The 25,373-nt window shown below is 44.9% G+C and overlaps 2 protein-coding genes across 3 annotated transcripts in view; both read left to right on the top strand.

Moving 5' to 3' along the window:
- The window catches only part of LOC124033545 (guanine nucleotide-binding protein subunit beta-5b-like), a 279,536-nt gene that overhangs the window by 101,942 nt on the left and 152,221 nt on the right, over positions 1–25,373 (top strand). The gene's annotated exons all lie outside the window — the stretch shown is intronic.
- onecut1 (one cut homeobox 1) lies at positions 18,299–25,144 on the top strand. Of its 2 annotated transcripts, none has more exons than XM_046345579.1 (2): positions 18,299–19,814; positions 23,318–25,144. In XM_046345579.1, the coding sequence occupies exons 1-2, from the start codon at positions 18,689–18,691 to the stop codon at positions 23,680–23,682; spliced, it is 1,491 nt and encodes a 496-aa protein (XP_046201535.1). In that variant the 5' UTR covers positions 18,299–18,688; the 3' UTR covers positions 23,683–25,144. The 2 variants fall into 2 exon arrangements, with proteins under 2 accessions (XP_046201535.1, XP_046201534.1); XM_046345578.1 differs by having other exon boundaries at positions 18,299–19,829.

Raw genomic sequence — 25,373 nt, 5'->3', positions numbered from 1 at the left:
CATTTTTTTTTCTATTGTGTTATTGACTGTATGTTTGTTTATTCCATGTGTAACTCTGTGTTGTTGTTTGTGTCACACTGCTTTGCTTTATCTTGGCCAGGTTGCAGTTGTAAATCAGAACTTGTTCTCAACTAGCTTACCTGGTTATTTAACGGTGAAAAAAAAAACATTTTTAAAAGAGTCTGTGTTGCGAGTCAGTGTTGATAGTCAGTATTGAGAGTCAGTTTTGAGAGCCAGTGTTGATAGCCAGTGTTGAGAGTCAGTGTTTATAGTCAGTACTGAGAGTCAGTTTTGAGAGCCAGTGTTGATAGCCAATGTTGATAGCCTGTGTTGATACCAGTGATAAAAAGCTCTATTGACAGAGGAGAGGAAAGAGCTGGGGGAGAGAGGAGAAAATGAAAGAACATACTGTAGAAAGGTAGGAAAAAGGATGGACAGAGGAGGGACAGAGAGAGGAGGGGAAGAGAGAGGGGGGAACAGAGGAAGGGCAGAGAGAGGAGGGGAAGAGAGAGGGGGAAGAGAGAGAGGGCGGACAGAGAGAGTAGGGACAGAGAGAGGGGTGAAGAGAGAGGGGGAGAGAGGAAGGACAGAGAGAGAGCGGAGGGTAAGAGAGAGGGGAAGAGAGAGAGGGGAAGAGAGAGAGGGGAAGAGAGAGAGGGAGGACAGAGAGAGCGGAGGGTAAGAGAGAGGGGGGGCAGAAGGAGAGGGCATAGAAAGGTAGGAGAGAGGGGGATGGAGAGGAGGCTAGGAGAGAGGGAGGAGAGTGGAGGCAGGGACGGTGAGTGTTGAGGGCCTGTAGTTAGCATCTGTAGTGATTCTGACTCATTTTGAAGTGAAATGTTTTCCTCTCAGAGCCTCTCTCAGCTAAATGCCCCATCTGGTGCCATCTCACCCTCTACAGGACAGAAATCAATAACAATCATTTCCCTAAGACTCTCTTTCTGACACACACAAGCACACACAGAGGGAGAGAGAGACACACACACACAAAGTTGTACGAACACACGAACGAATGGATGCACGCACAAGCATACACACACACACATACATATACACAAGTGTTACATAGTAATCGATTGAGGTTATGGGTCTAGTTAAGTTGAAGTATGAATTAATATATACATTACTTAGTTAGTTCATTAATAGTTAGTGTGTGTGTGTGTGTGTGTGTGTGTGTGTGTGTGTGTGTGTGTGTGTGTGTGTGTGTGTGTGTGTGTGTGTGTGTGTGTGTGTGTGTGTGTGTGTGTGTGTGTGTGTGTGTGTGCGTGCGTGCGTGCGTGCGTGCGTGCGTGCGTGCGTGCGTGCGTGCGTGCGTGTGTGCGTGTGTGTGTGTGTGTGTGTGTGTGCGTGCGCGCGTGCGTGCGTGTGTGTGTGTTTGTTTGTGTTGGTCAACGGTTGGAGACCTGGCTGTTGACCTTGAGCTCATAGGTCAGGCAGCAGACGGCCGGCCAGCTGGACATTTCCATCTCAAAGATCACCCCTCAGACACACACACACATACCATAAGCACACACCACACACAAACTCAACACACACACACACTCCACACACACACATCCACACACTCTCACACACACACAGACACACACGCCCCTATCTTCAAGTTTCAGTGTAGCCCTGTAATTTGATGTGTGATTTCATTGTGATTTCATCAGTTTGATCTTGGCCTTTCTATTAAACTAGAGCAGGTGGAGTTCGCTGCTGCTCGTCTATGTTTGATCTTATCTGTCACTCAATTCCCAATTCCGTGTTAGCCCACTGAGATAAAGCCTAGACATTAACAAGGCTTCAGGTCACCAAATACTGGACTGCAGAGAAACTATGCTAGAAAAATGTGTTATTCTTCTCCTCCCAGAGAGGGATGGATGGAGGGACAGAGAGAGCGATCAACTGAAAGAGAGATGGAGGAAGGGATAGGGAGATGGAGAGAGCGAATGAGAGATGGAGGGAGGGAGGGAGGGAGGGAGGGAGGGAGGGAGGGAGGGAGGGAGGGAGGGAGGGAGGGAGGGAGGGAGGGAGGGAGGGAGGGAGGGAGGGAGGGAGGGAGGGAGGGAGGGAGGGAGGGAGGGAGGGAGGGAGGGAGGGAGAGATGGTTAGAGGGAGGGATGGAGAGAGGGATGGAGGGAGGGATGGAGAGAGGGATGGAGGGAGGGAGGGAGAGATGGTTAGAGGGAGGGAGGGAGGGAGGGAGGGAGGGAGGGAGGGGGAGGGAGGGAGGGAGGGAGGGAGGGAGGGAGGGAGGGAGGGAGGGAGGGAGGGAGGGAGGGGGAGGGAGGGAGGGAGGGAGGGAGGGTTGCACTGTAAAAAAGCCAAATTACCCAATTGCTTAATCAGCGTAATTCTACGAGTTGACAAGCATTGAAGGTGATTCTACTTAAAATATCAAGGCAACCAACTGCAATAGGATTTCTAGTTCAACAAGGTATCCCGGTCTGACTTCCGTATTCAACATTTGTCCGCTGGGAGGGTGGGGGGGTGGATAAACGTAACATTTTGACGGTTAAGTTTCGGCATTCATTTCGACTGGTTAAGCTAAGGGTTCAGGTTTGCAATAAAGTTATAACAGAAGATCCTTGATGCCCACTCACCCTAAAATTCTAATTGAGGAAACGTACAACTCAACTTGAGAATGTTTGCTGGTTCAGCAAACTAGAAATGACAGTATATTGCAACTGGTTGCCTTCATATTTGATGTTTGCTGAACATGGTTTTTTTTCTGAGTGCCTGCAGATCCAACTTTTCTGGACCCCTCGTCCTAAAAGCTAAAGGTCCCGAAGCTTCTTTGCATATGCGGGATTCTCTACTTTACGCACGGTCTCTGATCTACTCGTAGAGAACAGGAGACTCTGGCGAATGGTGTTCCTTTAATCAAGTTAGATCGAAGCTGATTCAATGTCTGCAAGATCACATAATGGTAGTATTCTACATAACAGAACCCAATATAATAGCACAGTGTAATGTTACTGTACAACAAAAACACCACCTTCATTTCTTTTTTAGGATAATTGTGCAAATGGTAACATTTTTCTCTCATGTGGCCAAAACCCAACCCCACCCTCAGAGTCTCACTGCGAAATAAGACATTTATCTCCATTTCTCCTGACTTCAAATTTTGAAGTTGCTCCCAACGTCAAATTTAGAAGGTTATTTGTTAAGGTTTGGGATATGGTTAAAACCCGCCAAGTGCGTCCACCACTTGGAATGTCATGACATTACGCCCATCCATCACCCCATCCACAACACCCTAGCAAAATCCAAGCCTACTTTATGGTAATAGCTCTCAATGTTGCCCCTAGTGGCCGGTATTCATGTCATTTCCAGACATCCACAGGACATGGATAGACATCCAATTTAGAAGTCACTCTTGAGGAATCTGCCTGAAATATGTGCTTTGATTGAGATAAAACACAGGTAGGCTATGTTTGTTAAAGGGGAATTTCACCCTGGCTTTCCCACGGCATATAGTCGTTACTATATTAACAACACTACGTTTTTATCATAAACATCGCAATTATCCAAACCCCAAGCTAGAACTAGCACATTTTAATTTCACTGGTAGAATAGGGAAGTGTTGACTCCCTGTGTGTCACGCCTTGGTCATTGTATTTTGTGTTTTTGTTATATGTTTGGGTAGGCCAGGGTGTGACATGGGTTTATATGTTGTATTCGTATTGGGGTTTGTATTATTTGGGATTGCGGCTGATTAGGGGTGTGGTATAGGTTTGGCTGCCTGAGGCGATTCTCAATTAGAGTCAGGTGCTTATTGTTGTCTCTGATTGGGAACCGTATTTAGGCAGACTCAGTTTCGCTTTGTATTTCGTGGGTGTTTGTTCCTGTCTCTGTGTAGTGTTCACCAGATAGGCTGTAATAGGTTTCACGTTCCGTTTGTTGTTTTTGTATTTATGAGTTATTTCATGCATCGTTCCGTTTTCCTTCATTAAAGTCATGAGTAACCTACACGCTGCGGTCCGACTCTCTTCATTCAACAGACGAACGCCGTTACAGAAACACCCACCACCCCTCACGGACCGAGCAGCGTGTAACTGGCAACGACGCAGATAACTGGCAGGAGCTAATGGAGTATACGACGTGGGAAGAAATTGACAGGTTGGCGGCCGACCCAGAGAGAGTGCAGGCGTCCGCCTGGGATTCGCTTCAGCAGTGCGAAGAGGGCTACAGGCGAATCGAGTCAAAGAAAAAGACACGCCGAATAAAACGGAGAGGCGCTGGTATAAACAGGCAGCGACAGCTGGAGCAGCAAAGGGAGGATGAATTATTCGGAGAATGGACATGGGAAGACGTGTTGGATGGTAAAGGTTGTTACACTTGGGAGGAGATATTGGCCGGAAGAGATCGCCTCCCATGGGAACAGGTGGAGGCACTAAGGAGAGCAGAGGCAGCCGGAGATAGGAGCCGACGATACGAGGGAACACGGTTGGCAAGGAAACCTGAAAAGCAGCCCAAAAAATTATTGGGGGGGCTAGAAGGGAGAATAGTTATGCCAGGTAGGAGACCTGCGCAAACTCCCTGTGCTCACCGTTGGGCTAGAGAGACCGGGCAGGCACCGTGTTATGCTATGGAGCGCACGGTGTTTTCAATGCGGGAGCATAGCCCGGTGCGGCACATACCAGCTCTTCCTATTGGCCGGGCTAGAGTGGGCATCGAGCCAGGTAAGCTTGGGCAGGCTCAAGAGCTCCAGTGCGCCTGCACGGTCCGGTCTATCCAGTGCCACCTCTACACACCAGTCCTCCGGTAGCAGCTCCCCGCACCAGGCTTCCTGTGCGTGTCCTCGATCCAGTACCACCAGTTCCATCACCACGCACCAGGCCTCCAGTGCGCCTCGCCTATTCAGCGCAGCCAGCGCTTTTCTCCTCTCCTGCGCTGTCGGAGTCTCCCGCCTGTTTAGCACAGCCAGAGCCTTTCTCCTCTCCTGCGATGCCGGAGTCTCCAGTCTGCCCAGCGCGGCCAGTGCTCCCAGTCGGCCCAGCGCGGCCAGTGCTCCCAGTCTGCCCAGCGCGGCCAGTGCTCCCAGTCTGCCCAGCGCGGCCAGTGCTCCCAGTCTGCCCAGCGCGGCCAGTGCTCCCAGTCTGCCCAGCGCGGCCAGTCAGCCCAGCGCTGCCCGACAACCAGTCTCTTCCAGATCTGCCCGACAACCAGTCTCTTCCAGATCTGCTCGACAACCAGTCTCTTCTAGATCTGCCAGCCAGCCAGGATTTACCGGAGCCTACTACCTGCCTGAGCTTCCTCTCAGTACTGGGCTTCCTCTCAGTACTGGGCTTCCTCTCAGTACTGGGCTTCCTCTCAGTACCAGGCTTGCCCTCAGTACCGGGCTTCCCCTCAGTACCGGGCTTCCCCTCAGTACCGAGCTTCCCCTCAGTCCCGGGCTGCTTCGGTCCCGAGATGCCCCTCTGTCCCGAGATGCCCCTCTGTCCCGAGATGCCCCTCTGTCCCGAGATGCCCCTCTGTCCCGAGCTGCCCCTCTGTCCCAGGCTGCCCCTCTGTCCCGGGCTGCCCCTCTGTCCTGAGATGCCCCTCTGTCCTGAGATGCCCCTCTGTCCCGAGCTGCTCCTCAGTTATGTGGGGATCTGGGTGAGGACTATTAGGCCATGGTCGGTGGAGAAGGTGAATTATCCCAGGACGCGAAGGGGAGGTAATAGGACATTAATGGAGTGGGGTCCACGTCCCGAGCCAGAACAGCCACCATGGACAGACGCCCACCCGGACCCTCCCTATGCTCTTGAGGTGCGTCCGGGAGTCCGCACCTTAGGGGGGGGGGGGGTTCTGTCACGCCTTGGTCATTGTATTTTGTGTTTTTGTTATATGTTTGGGTAGGCCAGGGTGTGACATGGGTTTATATGTTGTATTCGTATTGGGGTTTGTATTATTTGGGATCGCGGCTGATTAGGGGTGTGGTATAGGTTTGGCTGCCTGAGGCGATTCTCAATTAGAGTCAGGTGCTTATTGTTGTCTCTGATTGGGAACCGTATTTAGGCAGCCTGAGTTCGCTTTGTATTTCGTGGGTGTTTGTTCCTGTCACTGTGTAGTGTTCACAAGATAGGCTGTAATAGGTTTCACGTTCCGTTTGTTGTTTTTGTATTTATGAGTTATTTCATGTATCGTTCCGTTTTCCTTCATTAAAGTCATGAGTAACCTACACGCTGCGCTTCGGTCCAACTCTCTTCATTCAACAGACGAACGCCGTTACACTGTGTATTTGTCTGCTCATAGTGAACCACAAAGTCTGAAAACAGCCTGCTAGGTAGAGGGGGCGTGCCCACAAACTTGAATAATGGCAATGTTTACTTCCAACGACCAACACACAGTGACCTCAGAACTAATCTAGGCAAGATGTTTTTGAAAACATTACATTTTCAATAATGTTTGTCACCATGTTCATGAGGTGTTCTGTGCTAATTACAAACAAGCGTGAAAATGCTAGCCTAGCTGGGTAAGTTAGCTAGCTACCGTTACAGGCCTGAAAAGCCATCAGCTAAATCACCACCTTTTGGTATATACACTATCAATCAATTTCACCTATGCCCTGGTAGTCACTGCTTGCTACCTTCAGCAGAGTAAACATGCTTGTTCTATCTTTGACTGACATTAGCTAACGTAAACTAGCTAATGTTACCAAATAAGAGTCTCAATTTGGTAACCATGTATTCCACCCTTGTCTGGAAAACACTCAGTTACTTAAAATAGAATTCAGAATTGTTTATTTGAATCAGCTGTGTAGTGCTAGGACAACAACTAAACGTGCACCCCTTGGGGTCCCCAGGACAGAGTTTGGGAAACCCTGACCTACGACTATGTAGAACAGGAGTCTCCAACCATGTTCCTGGACAACTACACTCCTATAGGTTTTTGCTCCAACCCCAGTTGTAACTAACCTGGTTCAGTTTATCAACCAGCTAATTATTAGAATCAGGTTTGCTAGATTACGGTTGGAGTAAAAACCTATAGGACAGTAGCTCTCCAGGACCAGGGTTGGAGAGCTCTGATGTAGAACCACCATAAAATAAATCTGGATATGTTATATCAATCTTCAAAATGTGTCAACCCTTATTGATTCACAGAAGATATGTATATAAGCTGTACATGGCTCTGTAGCATCACACAGATGCTAGACATTCAGATTGACAAATAAACCAACATTCTTTGTATATCTAGAATACAGGAGTGTGCACTATTTAATACTAACTCAAGAGAACTGGGTATTCAACAACAGTTTTATATAGTAAAAGTAACATACAATATTTTTTTATGAACCATGTTGTACAAGTCAGTGTGTCCAAGTGTGTCTCAGGTGTAGAGACACAAGTGCAAAGAACTGTAGCTACAGATTGTTACACCAGATAATGTGATTTACCCAAAGATTTTTGCAGACATCTTGTCTATTTCACGTCTTCTTTCATTGATCTACACGGGTGGGTGTCTCAGTCAATGAGTGAGAAGATTTTAAATAGACACGATGGCGGCCCACATTTGTTGGATTGCTTAATGGAGCAAAAATATATATTTTCATAACAGAGCATTCTCTCAATTCAAACGGACCCCCTGCAACTGTACACAGACATTTTTGAGGCTCCTGTTTCCCCAAATTGAGGGCGAAGAAGTCATCAATAATGTTGGTCAAAACAACACTGTAGGCTACTTCGAAACAACACTTTATAACTCAAGAAAATCTGAATGCGTATCCTCATGAAACTGATTGTCACGTTCTGACCTTAGTTATTTTGTTATGTCTTTGTTTTAGTATGGTCATGGCGTGAGTTGGGTGGGTTGTCTACGTTCCTTTTTCTATGTTTTAGGATTTCTGTGTTTGGCCTGGTATGGTTCTCAATCAGAGGCAGCTGTTTATCGTTGTCCCTGATTGAGAACCATATTTAGGTAGCCTGGTTTCACTTTGAGTTGTGGGTGATTATTTTCCATGTCAGTGTTTGTCACCACACGGGACTGTTTCGTTTGTTTCACGTTGTTATTTTTGTAGGGTTCAGTTTGTCTTATTAAAATGGACTCTTACCACGCTGTAAATTGGTCCGACCTCTCTTACTTCTCATCAGAGGAAGACGACGAACGTTACACTGATTGAGATCAAACGGTTGGTATGCAGAGGCTGCATGGGCTTTTCTCCAGTAAAAGTTGAAGAATTATCATTCATGACTGACAGTGAGAAATGTGAATGGAGGTTCTCTATGAGTAGAGCAGAGACCACAGGTCAAGTAGAGAATCCTGCACATGTGCAGAAGCTTCGGGTCCTTTAGCGCTGTCCAGAAGTCAGATCAGCAGCCTCTGCCTCCTCCCTTCATCCCTCCCAGTGTGGAGGGAGGGACTGAGAGAGAGGGAGAGCTGGTTAGAGGTGGAGGGATAGATGGGATGGAGGGAGGGGTAGGGAGAAAGGGAGGAGGGACTGAGAGAGAGGGAGAGCTGGTTAGAGGTGGAGGGATAGACGGGATGGAGGGACGGGTAGGGAGAAAGAGGGTCTGTTTTCTGGGAGTGAGACAGGCACTTATCCTCTCCTCTCTGTGATGTGATTACTGTAGCCTCTATTATTCATCCTGACCAATACTCAGTCTCTCCCTTTCTTCATCCCCATTTCCTTACCTCCCTCCCTCTGTCTCTCTCTTTCTCCCTGTCATTCTGTCTCTCCATCCCTCTTACTCCCTGCCTCTCCCTCTCTCTCCCTCTCCTTCCCTCTCAATGTCTGTCTGTCCATCCCTCCATTGGAACATCCCTACACATAACCTGAATTAGATTTACCACTACATACTCAAGTGGGTGTGTGGTGTTTGTGCGTGTGTGTGTGTGTTTGTGTGTGTGTGTGTGTGTTTGTGCGTGTGTGTGTGTGTTTGTGTTTGTGTGTGTGTGTGTGTGTGTGTTTGTGCGTGTGCGCTATGTAAACATGGTTGAACCTCTTCAGAATGCACATACAGATTTACTTCCTACACCACCCCCTCTAGACACACAAACACACACACACAGCTGTAATTTATGACAGCAATGGCCACAGCGTGGCTGCACATTAAGGTGTTATCTGTTGCAATTACTAATCACTGGCTTTATGGAACCATTCCACGTATTATATTCAATTGACACATACAAACACACATACACACCTGCCACTCCAGGTATTAAGACATTAACATGTGTGTGTGATATTGTGTGTGTGTCAGGTAATCCTGTAAAAGCAGATAGGTGTCACCATTGTAATCCCCTGTTAACAGACACTAGCGGTGTCCTCGCTAAAACCTCTTCCTACTAATCCCTGTTCCCCCTACCTGCACGTACTGACCCCCTGTATCGGCACACACACTTACACACAGCCACACACACACACTTTTATCTACACACACACCCACACCTGTACATGCACAACACACTCTCTCATATTGAATAATACAAATCAGACGACCCCATGTTGCAAAACATGTTCACCTACTGATATCATTACTGGACCAGGAAAACCGCCTGCCTGTTTTGATTGAATATGACTGTTAATATTATTGTCCAGAGGTCTCTAACCCCTGAGCCCGACCTCTAACCCTGACCCCTCACTCTCTCAGCTGGCCAAACCCTAACCCAGACAGATGGGGTCTGTCCCATGTGTCCCATACACCAGCCCTACCAGTCAACACACACACTCAACTCTTATTCTCTCTCTCTCCTATCCTCCTCTCTTCTCCTCCTTTCCTTTCCTCTACCCTTCTCTTCTAATAATAATATAATATAAGATAATATAAGCCATTTAGCAGACGCTTTTATCCAAAGCGACTTACAGTCATGTGTGCATACATTCTACGTATGGGTGGTCCCGGGAATTGAACCCACTACCCTGGCGTTACAAGCGCCATGCTCTACCAACTGAGCTACAGAAGGACCACTATCCTTTCCTCTTCTCTACTTTCATCTATTCTCCACCATACCCTCACCTCTCCTCTCTTCTCTCCTTCTCCTCTCCTCTTCCCCTCTTCTCTCCTCTTCCCCTCTTCTCTCCTCTCCTTCTCTTCTCTCCCCCTCTCCTGTCTTCTCTTCCCCTCTTCTCTTCCCCTCTTCTCTCCTCCTCTCCTGTCTTCTCTTCCCCTCTTCTGTCTTCTCTCCCCTCTTCTCTACTCCTCTTCTCTCCCCCTCTTCTGTCTTCTCTCCTTCTCTATTCTCCTCCTCTTCTCGTCCCCTCTTCTGTCTTCTCTCCTTCTCTATTCTCCTCCTCTTCTCGTCCCCTCTTCTGTCTTCTCTCCTTCTCTATTCTTCTCTTCTCTCCCCCTCTTCTGTCTTCTCTCCTTCTCTATTCTCTGCCTCTTCTCTCCCCCTCTTCTGTCTTCTCTCCTTCTCTATTCTCTGCCTCTTCTCTCCCCCTCTTCTGTCTTCTCTCCTTCTCTATTCTCTGCCTCTTCTCGTCCCCTCTTCTGTCTTCTCTCCTTCTCTATTCTCCTCCTCTTCTCGTCCCCTCTTCTGTCTTCTCTCCTTCTCTATTCTTCTCTTCTCTCCCCCTCTTCTGTCTTCTCTCCTTCTCTATTCTCTGCCTCTTCTCTCCCCCTCTTCTGTCTTCTCTCCTTCTCTATTCTCTGCCTCTTCTCTCCTCCTCTTCTGTCTTCTCTCCTCCTCTTCTCTTCCCCTCTTCTGTCTTCTCTCCTTCTCTATTCTCCTCCTCTTCTCTTCTCTCCCCCTTCTGTCTTCTCTCCCCTCTTCTCTCTTCTCTTCTCTCCTCTTTTCCTCTCCTGTCAATCAACCACAACTAGGTTGTTGTCATATTAGCTGACTGATATGCAGATGTTTTGAAACATGATCTAATAAAATCTCTATCTGCTTCTGACTTTTAAAACACATTGATATCAACAGCATTACATGTATCATGTTCTTCAAGACAGCAAGAATAAAACCAAACGTGTTCATATAAAATACATGATTTATAGGCCCACAGTATAATATAGGCTACTATATCTATAATGTATTTATCTGTATTTCTGTACAATTTGTATGTTTCTTCATTTTAAAAAAATATGTGAAGGATTTTGTATTCTCTGATATGTTAGAAATTGCACTATAGATTATAGGCCTTCTACTTTTATAAATCCGTTAGAATTGTCTGAGCCCATTTCAGCAAAGGTTAATTGCTTTCTATGACTGGTTATATTTATAAGAAAACCCCTATAGGCCTGGGCCTAAATGCCCATTCATTGTTTGAATGTTAATTATATAAGGAAGATTTGTTGATAGGCTACGAATTTACCATAACCTTGTCCTTCACAATAGCATGGATATAGATCATGACAAGGATCCAGATCAACATACACTCGATCTCTCTTTAAATACCCTTGTGTTGCAAATATTTGGTTCTCAATCTATTTCTAACGTCACCAATAATAAACCATGTTTTGGAGAAAACTGCGGATCATTCAAATAAAATATTTCAGGGTCCAGCTGAGATGAGGCTCACGTGCTGAGGGCTGACCGACCCCCACTTCCACGTGCCCTCCACCACGGATCGAACCTTTCGATTGAAACTGAAGTAATTTGCATACTGCATACTGATTCCCTCTCTGCCCGGGCCGATCCATAACCAGGCTGCTAGTCAAATGCGCGAGGAACATTAAAAGCACGGGCAGAGACAGGCGGGAACCGCACGAGGAGCACACGGGACGGACTGACAGGCAGAGGGAAACGGCAGGTTTTATTCCGCCGAGGAACCGGAGAGTTTGAGGTTGAAATGGAGGCACGCCCTGTGCTGTTTCTACAGGACGCACGAGGGCAGCTTGACCTGCCTGCACCGGAGCTTGACGCAACACGGGAGAGAGCGAGACACTCCAACTCTTGTTGAATGACTAGCTATTAAACCGATGTGGAGCTACAGTGTTCATCATACCTGTGTGTCATGTTCAGTTGGGCTCAGCGTGGAACGTTCAGCTATAGAAATATACTGTCTAGAATAGACATGCCTTTCTGACATGTAGGAATCATGTCCGCTATTCATGGCATTCCGTCTGCATTTCTTAGTATGTATGAACTGAACTGGACCATGATGGAGAAAGCTGTGTGTCTATGTGTGTGTTCTGCTGTTGTGTGTTCAGATGTGGTGTGTTCTGATGGGGTATGTATCTGGGGTGTGTTCAGATGTGGTTCAGATTGGGGTGTGTTCTGCTGCAACACTGTGGTGTGTTCTGATGGGATGTGTATCTGGGGTGTGTTCAGATGTGGTGTGTTCTGATGGGGTGTGTATCTGGGGTGTGTATCTGGGGTGTGTTCAGATGTGGTGTGTTCTGATGGGATGTGTATCTGGGGTGTGTTCAGATGTGGTGTGTTCTGATGGGGTGTGTATCTGGGGTGTGTTCAAATGTGGTGTGTTCTGATGGGGTGTGTATCTGGGGTGTGTTCAGATGTGGTGTGTATCTGGGGGGTTTGACAGGAAAATGTGTGTAAACTGGGAGGCTCGTAAAAGATGCATGAGGGCATCAGATTCATGTTGTGGTAGGAGATGACAGCCAGAGGTGTGTGTGTGTGTGTGTGTGTGTGTGTGTGTGTGTGTGTGTGTGTGTGTGTGTGTGTGTGTGTGTGTGTGTGTGTGTGTGTGTGTGTGTGTGTGTGTGTGTGTGTGTGTGTGTGCGTGCGTGCGTGCGTGCGTGCGTGCGTGCGTGCGTGCGTGCGTGCGTGTCAGACATTGTTTAGTCATAGTCTGTTTGGACCTATTTCATTATGTTATTTCATTATGTTATTACCAGTTTATTGTTAGGTTTCGCACTCATCCACCAGTTGATATCTACATTCAGGGTTAAAAGAGCTAGGGGCATTAGACTTCAATGACAACACATTTTAACCCGATATTAATATGAAGGATTGTGTTACAAATGTAAACTAGATTTATATACATTGATATTTTAACTCTAGTAACTGTAGTAATTGTAGTTGTCATCGCAACAGGCGAGCACACATTGCAGATGTTCTGCTCAGTGCCTTTGGCCCTCCCCTTACACACACGCGCACTTTTACTGCTTACCACAAATGATCCAACTATCTTCTTCATTTTTTGTCATGTAAATGTAGTCTATTGACTGGGGTTTTAGAAGACCATTGCAAAAGCCAACTTTCACACGAAATAATATTTATTTTTAAATAGGTTTATTGACGAAAGGTCTGGTGCTGCAACAAGTTATCAGTCTCACTGCAGAATTAGACGTTCGTCCACATTCTCCAAATGTCAAATTTCGAAGTTGTTGTCTCTAAACGTCAAATTGTGTGTTTTTGTTGTTCCTGCTGCTTTGTATAGTTCAATTTATCCCGGGTATATTCAGTGATCCCTGAAAATGACAAAAAATCTAACCCAAAACCCTTTTTCCTAAACTATTTTGTTTTGCCAGACATTAATGCAATAACATAGTAGGCTATACCACCTGAATGATTCGAAACCATTTCAGATGGATAAATATTGGCCTACCACCTTATGAAATGTCTCACTCATCTCTCGATGAACAGAACATAACCTCTTGATAAACCACCCTGCTCCTTATTTGGTCTATTCTATATTTTCTATTTAATTTAAATATAATATATATTACAATGGTATAATTTGGTGTTGCAGAAAAATGTGTTGACATCGAGACAACCTAATCAGTGTTTTCTCGTGGATAAGATGATGATGGTGATGATAATGATTTCCACCACACCATGACATTGTTAAGACAACCTGTCTGCAATTCTAAACCAAGATGTTTTGGTTGAAGAATATTCAGACGTTGAGATAGTTGGATATACATACGCCTGGCCTGCATGTCACTCTTTATCCATAAACATGTGTTCCCTCCATCAGTCGTTATAGCCTAGGCCTAGCCTGCTTTATCACAATATGCTATGAATATTATAGGACAATTCATTCCGAGGCGAAGACACGAGAATCTCCCATGATGTCGAAAACCAAATGATCCGGAATAATCTAACGCCGTTTCAACAGGGCCGAAGATACAAGCAATCAAATCCAAACATTTCAGATTGTGACCCTAGTGCCGTCACTAATCTGCTCTCAATATTTGCAGCTCTCGCTCCTCAAATAAATATGTTTAATGTGCCCGTACGAACATTACAGCAACCATCAGATGACGTATGGTCATTATAACCACTTAGAGACAGCTTTTAAAAACTTGTGTAAGGCTCTAATGCTTTAAAGGCATATAAATGTATATAATAATCTAGGACATGGGGAGAATTAAGACTATTACCTTATGATAGGCTACAGGGGAATATGTTTTAGTGTAGGCCTAATTACCAATAGGCTATTGAAAAACTATTTGGACAGTTTATTTTCGTTCGAAGTCAATCACTGCATTTCTTACAATGGAGTCGACTGCAGCATATCATTACACTACAGATGTATGCCAGTTGGCCAGGGATATAAATTATTACAAATGCTGTATATTTAATACCATAAATCCCAAGAATTATAATAAGTGAAGGTTGTGTTAGTTACCGTGCCGCTCAGACGAATGTCCTGTTGTGTGTATCCTACTGCTCAGAAAGAGCATCCTTTTAAATGCTTTCGTTTTTTTATAAAACAAATTAGGTGTCAAAGTGTAAAGGTATAGGCATAGAGCTCATTTTTCTCCAGCCTTCAAGAAGGAGGCCTAAAGAAAGGGTTTTTATTAGAACACATGTATTCATTTTAAAGTGTCAGTAAAGTGAAATCGTTCTAGAAGTTTACTGAAGAATGCCATAGTCTTACTCCATGAGGTTGCTGATTCGAGACCTGTTTGCAGATTGACCATTCAACTATTTGAACTTTAAATTAAACGAATAGTAAACTGTTTTTTTATTCGAGGAAGTAAGACTACCCTACATAAAAATATTGAAAAAACAGCGCCTAAGATTCTAATTGTATTTTGAGTTGCTATATAGCCTTTAGCAATCAATAAAACGTTTGGTATCAGGCTATTACTATCCTATACGAATTTAAAACCTCGGTCTGAAATCAAATATTATTGAATTGTTTAGCATAGTCTATGCACAATATTTAGCAATAAGAAATAGGTAGATATTAATAGTTCCGGCCTACATATAATCATGTGAACAGGCATATTGACCACGCTTAATTCAATTCAGGCCACTGTATGTATGGATTTCGATCGCTTTTGCCTAAATCTGGTTTGGGAATTCTAATAGTGTCGTTATGAGCGTTAATAACCCATCTCTGTAGTAGTATGTCACTATCTGTAGAACTGAGATGATCGATCCATGTGCCTCTGTCTCCACTATAAACCACAGCATATGAAATGAACGATAATAATGTTATGCTGCACTTTAGAAACGGCCACCGTAAAACCATGGAATGTTGGACGCTATGCACTGAAGGCTACAACCAAACAGTCACTATTCGGGTTAGGATATTTGTAGTAGGCCTAACCTTTGCTCCATAAACATACTCTGTTACCATCCTCATCAACATTCACATAGAGAGAGGAGAGGCATAGGCCTACTCTATTAATACTTGTATATGCAACATTGGTTATTGGATTCAACACTATAACCTAATGCTGACTGTAGGATATATATGACTGTGAATATGACCCAGAGTCAACACAATACAACAGCAGTCTGTGGATAATTAATAATTAATACAGACAGTCTCCACGGTGCAGCCGGACCAACCGACCCAATGGGTGAGGGTGTTTCCGCTTTGCTCTAATAAGGCTGGTGCTTTGGGTTAACTTACCTGACTGTCTTTTACCTTCTGACCAGAGCCATGTTTTTTTATTTTATCTAAATAAATGCTCTGCTTCTGACTATTCAACTACCTAGGAATGACTGGTAACCAAGCCGAGAGCATCGTGATGTTCTATTGAATATTACGATACATGCTATTGTGGAGGTGGCTGCTACAGATCTGTGGTACAGGCCTATCGTTTACAATATGACAATATGTTTTCAACGACGTTGTTGCGGGACAGTCATTTGTAAGCTCCATGGCCATAATTAAAACGGCCAGACATGTCATAGCCTATCTACTGTATGTTTCTGCAGTTACGGTGAGGGATGGAGTTTTCTTTTCAGCTTAAAGGTTTTGTTATGTCAGTTGACTTCTTAGTTAGTTGACACACGTTTTATGAAAAGCAGTGTTTGTGTGAATAGGTTATATATATATTTCTCTCTCTCTGTTTCTACATTCATCAAATACTTGCTATAACAACCACAGACTATTCTCTACAAGGACACGACACACACACTGCGGCTTTGACGCGTGAATAGGCCTCAACACTATGACACTCAAACACATACACGCGCACACCGCCCTTTTGCATGTTGCTGGAGGGAAACATATCGATCCGCATGAGAATGTGTGCAGATGTGGCTGCTGAAACATGAATCTTTCTCTTCTTATTTGGCCTGATATAGACTATAATATGTTTGTCTGTTCGTCTGATAGGAGCAATCTGTTATTCGTGATGATTGATTATTATTTGCCTCACGAATGTTATGTCAATTAATTTAGCAAATTGATAACATATTTAATTTTAAATGTATTACTTTTTAAATGTTAACACATTTTATTTACCTTGTTGATATTGACTATTTTGTTATTAGGCCTAGACTGCACGTTTTGTTTGTAAGTTATCAATAGGCCTATGTTGAATCTCTGCCCAGTCCTTTATTATGTCCATACCGTTGGAAAGCATCTCGTTCTTCATTAAGTGTATTTGTTTTTGGGCAAACGTCAAGTCCCCACACGCCACTGACGTTGACTTCCTATTAGAGACCATTTAACTTTTACGTTTCTCTTCTTTAACTTGTTCAACTGAACGGTGTCCTGTTGTTCTTGACCCTGACAGACGCCGCGGTGTGTGTGTGTGTGTGTGTGTGTGTGTGTGTGTGTGTGTGTGTGTGTGTGTGTGTGTGTGTGTGTGTGTGTGTGTGTGTGTGTGTGTGTGTGTGTGTGTGTGTGTGTGTGTGTGTGTGTGTGTGTGTGTGTGTGTGTGTGTGTGTGTGTGTGTGTGTGTGTGTGAAGTTAATCTGTACGAGCAGCTGTTAACATTAGGAGTCTTGAAGCGTCACCTTTGACATGTGGCTCGGGCTGGCCACTGGCCGCAGCAAGCTGTCGCCTGCCTGACCGCGTGTAAAGGACGCCTCGAAGCACCCCCCCCAAATCATTTGATGTTCATCCAATGTGCAGCCAATTTAGGAAATGTACAATGTTTGAAATTGTATTGTAATGATGTAGGCCTACTCCTCAATGTGTGAAGGAAATAAAATGACGCAATAAAACATAAAACATATTTGTCATTCATTATTTGTCATTCCATTTTTCTCAATTAATTACTAACATTAGTACGTATTATTATCATGAGAAATGTAATGTTAACGTAAACATAGGCTTATTCATGAATTAATACTTTTCTTCACTGTGATCAAGTTCACACACCACACACACACTCCGCGTATCGATGGGGGCACGCGTGGACACACTTAGCCTACACACACCCACACACTCCCACGCACGGCCGGACGGTTCGTTAATCTTAATGGTTTAACAATAGACACATCTGTTCATCTTTTCATTTCTAAAGAGAGAGAAGTACAGCTTCATTTGTTACTTCAAACCGACATATGGAATAGTTTTCATTCGGACTGAAATTGAAAGATTGCTACAATAATCCTCTATTAGGGGACTTTGTTGGGATCCCATTTTAGCTTCATTATATAAAATTAGAGAAACAGCATGATGACATTTGGTTCAAGATAGGTGGTGATTATGAAGGACACGTGTGTGAATATAAGGTTTTGAATACTGCATGCACACTGCCATGGTCTAATCACACACGCACACCTCATTGACAAGTGGAGAATGGACCCGGAAGTTCACTTCATTTGTTCTGCATGACATGTTAAGGAGGCTCCAGAACGATATTGGATCAATAGGTTTTTATTTGTGTTGAAATACAATAGGCTCAATAGGCTCCATTGAACATGTAAATGATAACCTAGTAAATAATATTAATTAATTTTTTGATGTAATTATTTCATTCCAATGGGTGTGTGAGAGGGGGGTTTATAACCTGCAGGTATCTTTATACCTCTGTTGTAACTTCCTTAATAACTGACGTCAGAGCTGTGTGTGTGTGTGTGTGTGTGTGTGTGTGTGTGTGTGTGTGTGTGTGTGTGTGTGTGTGTGTGTGTGTGTGTGTGTGTGTGTGTGTGTGTGTGTGTGTGTGTGTGTGTGTGTGTGTGTGTGTGTGTGTGTGTGTGTGTGTGTGTGGTGGGAGGGGATGGAAGGTCGCCCGTGCGCATGTGCGTATGTTCGGGATCGGCAGTGGTGAAACCGAGGTGTGGAGAAACCGAGCAGCACGAGAAAAGCCACGGAGAGAGAGATGGCGCAGGACCCGACCGGAGCGCAAGGACAGGCGGGGGGGCTCGAGACACAACCCGGAGGAAGCAAAAAATAAAATGTAGTATCAATAAATGTAGTATCAATAAAACGAGTCTAAAAAGGGAATTAAAATATATAATCGGAGGAAAGAAAATAATCAACAAAGACAAGAGGAAGAAAACACCAGCCATAAAAACGATACAAAAAACGTCCATCAACCAGGATTCAGGAGACAAACCACCACAACAAACCAACAGACTGGGAGGGAACTTTCCCGCCGTGAGGACTCTGGACTGTTCTCTGGACATCCATCCCTCTCCCAGGTCACATAGATGGTCGCCAAGCATTATGAACGCGCAACTGTCCATGGAGAGCCTCGGCGACCTGAGCCATGAGTCTGTGGCCGGTCCAGGAGAGCTGCTAGTCGGCCACAGCCCACACCCCCGCCCGGGTGGGGGCCGAGGGCTGGCGCACCGCTCCATGGGCATGACGAGCCTGCTAGACGGGGGAGAATACCACTCCCACCACGGACACAACACTGGACACCCCGGTCATCACCTGCACCCTGCCATGAGTATGTGCGAGACCCCCCCTGGAATGAGCGCAAGCACCTACACCACCCTCACACCTCTCCAGCCTCCCCTACCCCCCATCTCCACTGTTGCAGACAAGTTCTCTCATCACCATCATCATCATCATCCACACCACCACCATCCTCATCAACCTCATAATCATCATCAGCGACTCCCTGGTAATGTCACCGGCAGCTTTACGTTTATGAGGGACGAAAGGGGGCTGGCGCCGATCAACAACCTCTATTCCCCATACCACCACAAAGACGCCCCTGGGATGGGACAGAGCCTCTCCCCACTGTCTGGCTCTGGCCTGGCCGGTCTACACAGCTCCCAGGCCGGCCTGCCTCCCTATGCCCACCCCGGGGTCTCAGCCTCCATGCCGGGGGAGAAGATGCAGTTGACTCCCGGTGGGTTCGAGGCTCATCACCCCACCATGCTGGCCAGACACGCCGACCAGCACCTCACCTCCTCGGGGAACATGCTCCATATAAACGGCCTCCATCACCACCACCCCCATGCCCACCTCGGAGCCTCGGGGCACGTCCTGGGCCACAGGAACCCCCGGGACAACAACACCCAGAGCCACGCCTCAGGGCCCGGGGTTCACGTCCAGGGGGTTGGTGGTGGTGGCGGTACCGACGGTAATTCGTCGGGTCAAATGGAAGAAGTAAACACCAAAGAAGTAGCGCAGAGGATCACCACAGAGCTGAAGCGTTACTCCATCCCCCAGGCTATCTTCGCCCAGAGGGTGTTGTGTCGGTCCCAGGGAACACTGTCAGATCTGCTCCGGAACCCCAAGCCCTGGTCCAAGCTCAAGTCCGGCCGAGAGACCTTCCGCCGGATGTGGAAGTGGCTGCAGGAGCCTGAGTTCACACGCATGAGCGCGCTCAGGCTCGCAGGTGAGCGAACCCTCGGTAATACCTACTTCCTTTTTATTTCTCTTTCTCTCTCCCTTTACTCTTTATCCATAGGGGTTATTTAAGATTGTTTGGTGCTCGTCGTTGTAACAGTAGGCCTATTGTCTGCAGCTGTCTTGAATCTGACATTGGAGTAGCCAGTGGTTTGACAGAACTGAAACCTCCCTCTGGAATTTCCTGCAGTTGAATTCATCATTGTCTTTGTTGTAATCTCTGTCTCTTGGCTTTTTCCATTTTATAAGATAAGGGCCCATGTGTCTATTCACGCGCGCGCGCGTGTGTGTGTGTGTGTGTGTGGGGGGTGTTGTGTGTGTGTGTGTGTTGGTAAGGTGATATGGGACCCGAATGAGCTTATTCTGCCCAACTCATCAGCTTTTTGTTGTTCCCAAACAGAGTCCACGCGCGGGAGAATAAGAATCACGTTTTAAAAAACTATTTTTACATCATGAAAATATTAATTTGCTGCCAGTACATGTAGTAACATCCTCAAGCTGTGCATTTCAGGGCTGAGGGATGGAACATCTGCGGAAAATAGTATAACAGAATAACAATATAATATAATAGAATATAATAGAATATTTTCCAGGATCAATATGACCATTGTTTTAAATCTTGAGGAAAGCTTATGGAAACTGTGTCTTTGGCTGCGTTGACGCACTTATTGTGTCTCAGTGAGTGTGTTTTTGTTTTGGAGCTAAACTCGTTAGGAGGCGTGACGCGGGGTTGACTCTGGGTTTGTGGTAATTAACTGATAGATAGCTCTCTATTAATTTGTCCCCGAGGACCCGAGTCAATCCGCCTGAACCGTTCTAGCGGACACACAGACGGAGCCACGCAGTCGCCAGCATACAAAGGAATTGCTTTATGTCTAATCAATGACGCGCTGAGGCGGATGGGTTTTTGGCTTGTGAAAAGTGTGAGGCGGTACGCTGCTGAAAGTGTGTTAAATCGCCATTGTTTATTTGCAGCGTGTGTGTTTGTGTGTGCCATCAACAGTCTTGCATAGCAAACCTTATATATACCATATCATTTGACATGTTATTGTTTTTGTGACTTAAATAGACGAATAAACATGTTGCAGTCCAAACGCAACTCTTGATCTTTCGATGCAGGTGATTCAAAATCAGGGTATTACTTATTATAAGTCTGTTGACGCCAAACACATTTGTTTTGATCCATTAGAAGTAGAACCAATAAGCTAAGGGAAAACATTATCACTCAGGACAGAAAAAAATATACATTTCCCGGAATTGTTTTCAGTGAATTCATGAATGTTAGGCAGTACGCCTGTGCTGTTCTATTTAGCCCTGACATGCGTTTATAAAAGTTAAAAGTAAAATAACATATTTTTCATTAGGCTTATTGGGTTGACTTTTTGAGTGGGGAGATTATTTTGCCAGTGTCTCCCTCTTCATTCTATTTGAGCCTAATTTCACTTCCATAAAACCTCAACCACAATATATGTAGCTATTGCATCCATGCGCATATATATTTTATTTCTCCCTAATGAAAGTATATACATATTTTTCATTATATAACTTCGACCTGAATCATAAAGGCTTCGTTGTGAAATATCTCTCCTAATATTAATAACGTTTCAGATTCTGGAAATGTAGAATGTCTGTAAACAGGAAAAGGAAGCCCGTACACGAACATATATCGATCGGTTCTCGGGTGAAATGTGTGTGTGATCGGCCTACTAAGAACTAAAATAGAAGATTGATATTGATTATTGAAATGTGGCTTATTCCATTTCCCCATGTTACATCATGCATGCCTGGCGGTTTTCTCATGTCACCGAGGCCTATGCCTGCCTGTAGACTAGGCCTACTCACATCATTAACCTATTTAATATTGAATTGATAGATATTTTTTCACGAATTGTAAATGCAACGTATTACATGTGAATTGGGTTTAAAAGAATCGAGGATAATGCAGAAAAAACGAATTTCCGTTGTGGTCCTCTGCTTTTGGCACGATGTTGTTGAGAAGTTGCGTGTATACTTGTAAATTCTAGACCTATACACTCCCTCTCACACTCATCAATTAACCAGGCTTATATTAATTTAGCAGCAAATACAGAAAAATGTGTTTTCTTAAAGCAATTGTAAAAGTTCAGGCCTGATATTGCACCTGTCGATAATTTATCTCAAGCGTTGATTCTGACATTATCATTTTGATCGTTAGAAATTCGATCAACTTTAAGCATATTATATTCCCGTTTGGGAGGTTTGTGCTTTAGTATTTCAACCTATATTTAACTAGGCAAGTCAGTTAAGAACAAATTATTATTTTCAATGATGGCCTAGCAGTGAGTTAACTGCCTTGTTCAGGGGGAGAATGTCAGAGTTTTACCTTGTCAGCTCGGGTATTCGTACATGCAGCCTTTCGGTTAGTAGTACAACGCTCTAACCACTATGCTACCTGCCGCCCCAAAATAGCATGTTATTGAACATATTTGTAATAGGCCTAATTAAAAAACTTGTCAAACTGAGTGAATCGGCTCTTGTATTCGGAAAAGGGGCTAATCATATATTTTATTTATTTATTTTAAACATACACAAAACACACACATACACCGCTGCTGCTGGTACACCAGTGCGTGTAGTCACGCCATTGCTAGGCTACCTCAGTGTGGAGTTATCTGCTTAATGATTGTCAGACGGGCAGAGCTGTGTGTGTGTGTGTGGGGGGGGGGGGGCAGGGGTGATAACGAGCCTGGGAAAGCTCCCAACCTGTCCGACTACCTGTCTGTCAGCTCCGCGCGGTGGCTGCTGGGGTGTCACTGTGGCCTTCAGCACGTTGATTTATAGCGCAGCAGATAGGATAAAGCTTCACACATACACAAACAGAGCAGATAGGATGCCAACTCAACTCCACACGGAGCGGTAGCTCTCTGTTAATGGTTATCTAGGGGTGTCTCTACCTAACTAGGCTAATACTTCTGCTATCACAGAACACACACAGACCTTTCTGTGATTAGTTCATTTCATAGACTCGAATATCACACATTAACAACACGCACCTGGCATGCAGATCCATCTTGCTTGTTTTGCATACATTTGTAAGATGGTAGTGAAATATCATTGGTCCAAGAAAAGATGGTCTAAGATCTATATTAAATAATCTATCTGGGAAAGTGACTGTCAAACCGAGGTCCTCCAGCTAAGTAGAATGAATGGCTTTTGGTCGAATTCAGCGCTGCTACAGCTGTTTGCCAGCTCACTACTGCCCTCTATTGGTAAAGTCACGATATGCAGGGAGGGCCGACTTACCGTGTGCTTCAGCACCACGGTCAGCGGCAATTGTTTTCAGCTGTGAGCTCCAATGTAGGTTATTATGAGGCTACCCGTGTATGTGTGTTATATTCCACGGTATAGATGATTGTGTGCTGTAGCCTATTGTTGTTATACAGTGTTGTATACTGTGTTGATGTTGGTATGATGTAGTTTGTTATAACATCTCTCTTTCTCTCCCACCCTTAGCATGTAAGCGCAAGGAGCAGGACCATGGCCACTGTAAAGTTGGTGGTGACCGTGGCGGCAGCGGTGGCAGCAGCGACGGAAACCACAGCGGCAGCAACCACAGCGGTAATGGTGGCCACTCCAAGAAGCCTCGGCTGGTGTTTACCGACGTCCAGAGAAGAACACTCCACGCCATCTTCAAGGAGAATAAGCGTCCGTCCAAGGAGCTTCAGATTACCATCAGTCAGCAGCTGGGCCTGGAGCTGACCACCGTCTCAAATTTCTTCATGAACGCACGCCGACGCAGCCTCGACAAGTGGCTCGACGACAACGGAGGCTCCACCCACTCCGCTAATTCCTCCGTCTCCACCTGCAGCAAAGCCTGAGGAGGAGGGACTGGAGGGGGAGAGTGGGCACAGTTTTGAGTTGATTTAACTTGGAAAAAATAAGTTGCCACGCTGACTTACAATTTTGAATTTATGTCATCTCAGGTAATCAAGTGTTGAGTTGACTACATTTTATATTAGATATGGTGTTAAAGTTTTTAGTTAGCGTGGAGACTTATTTTTTTCTAGTTTGAAGCAGTCAAGATTTTTTACTGTGTATGTGGAGACAGACTGACAGACTCAACCTCGGTGGAAAAGCTTTACAATGTAGAAACCAGGAGAAACTAAGGAAAATACCTATAAACAGCGTTTTGACCTTAAAGCCTGTACTATAACACTGCTATTTATAGTGTCCAAAGAAAAAACAAACCAAAGACTTGTTTTGACCTGCTTTAAAAACTCTGTTCTGGCATTTTACCCAATCACTGATCTCACAGCTTTAATACCTCCTGCCCACTGTCCTTATCTTTTATCTGACTGGTCGGTTTGAGGGAGGGTCTCTGGATAGACGTTTAATCAGCCTATCAGCTGTGTGGGTTCTGACCGGTGGACCGAGATCCTGTGGGACGGTTCAATCAGCTTTGAGGAGGAATCTTACAGGTGCCACTGGAATGTTCAGCAGCCGTTTGGATTGGTCAGAGTATCTGTCCGTCAGGTCAAACAGACATTTGATTGGTCACAGTTTTCTGTCCATCAGTAAACCCCAGACACTCCAGGTAGAAGCTGCCATAAACTGATCTAGTTTCAGATTACCTTGCCCCCAATCCTATCAGTAACCATTAGAAGGATGAAATAAATATTGTTTCTGACCTGGGATCAGTGATTAGAGGTGACTTCTACCTCCTGCACTGGAAGAGCAGACAGGGGAGGGGGGAAATTGCCCCAGTAGGAGCTGCTAACCATGACCCATAACCCTTGACCCATTCCGTAGTGCTTTCTTCCTGTACTGTTGAAACAGTAAAAATGAAAATCAAAGCTTTCTCCACTCCAGGGCAGGTAGCCTAGACTGTATGCAGTTATAATACCAAATCACTTAGACAGAATCACAGCAAGAAGTACAACCAAAGAATAATGTCTTATATTTTGTAGCTGATGTTGTAAAGAGTATTTTTAAAGACCTGAGTGTGACTGTTAACACTCTCCTCTCCTCCTATCCCTCCATCTCTCCTATCTTCCTCTCTCTCCATCTCTCAGTGGTAGAAAGTCTCCAATTATCATACTTTAAAAAAGTAAAGATACCTTCATAGAAAAGGACTTAAATAAAAATGAAAGTCACCCAGTAAAATACTACTTGAGTAAAAGTCTAAAAGTATTTTGTTTTTAAATATACTTAAGTATCAAAAGTAAATGTAATTGCTAAAATATGTGAAAGTGAAAGTAGAAATAATTTCAAATTCCTTATATTAAGAAAACCGGACGGCATCATTTCCTTTTCTTTTTTATTTACGGATAGCCTGGGGCACACTGCAACACTCAGCATTTACAGATGGGGCACACTGCAACACTCAGACATCATTTACTCAGACTGCAACACTCAGACATCATTTACAGATAGCCAGGGGCACACTGCAACACTCAGACATCATTTACAGATAGCCAGGGGCACACTGCAACACTCAGACATCATTTACAGATAGACATCATTTACCAGGGGCACACTGCAACACTCAGACATCATTTACAGATAGCCA

Source organism: Oncorhynchus gorbuscha, linkage group LG04 (assembly GCF_021184085.1).
Source record: "Oncorhynchus gorbuscha isolate QuinsamMale2020 ecotype Even-year linkage group LG04, OgorEven_v1.0, whole genome shotgun sequence".
Taxonomy (NCBI): domain Eukaryota; kingdom Metazoa; phylum Chordata; class Actinopteri; order Salmoniformes; family Salmonidae; genus Oncorhynchus; species Oncorhynchus gorbuscha.
Note: the sequence above shows the minus strand (reverse complement) of the source record. Positions and strands in the feature narration are given on the sequence as shown.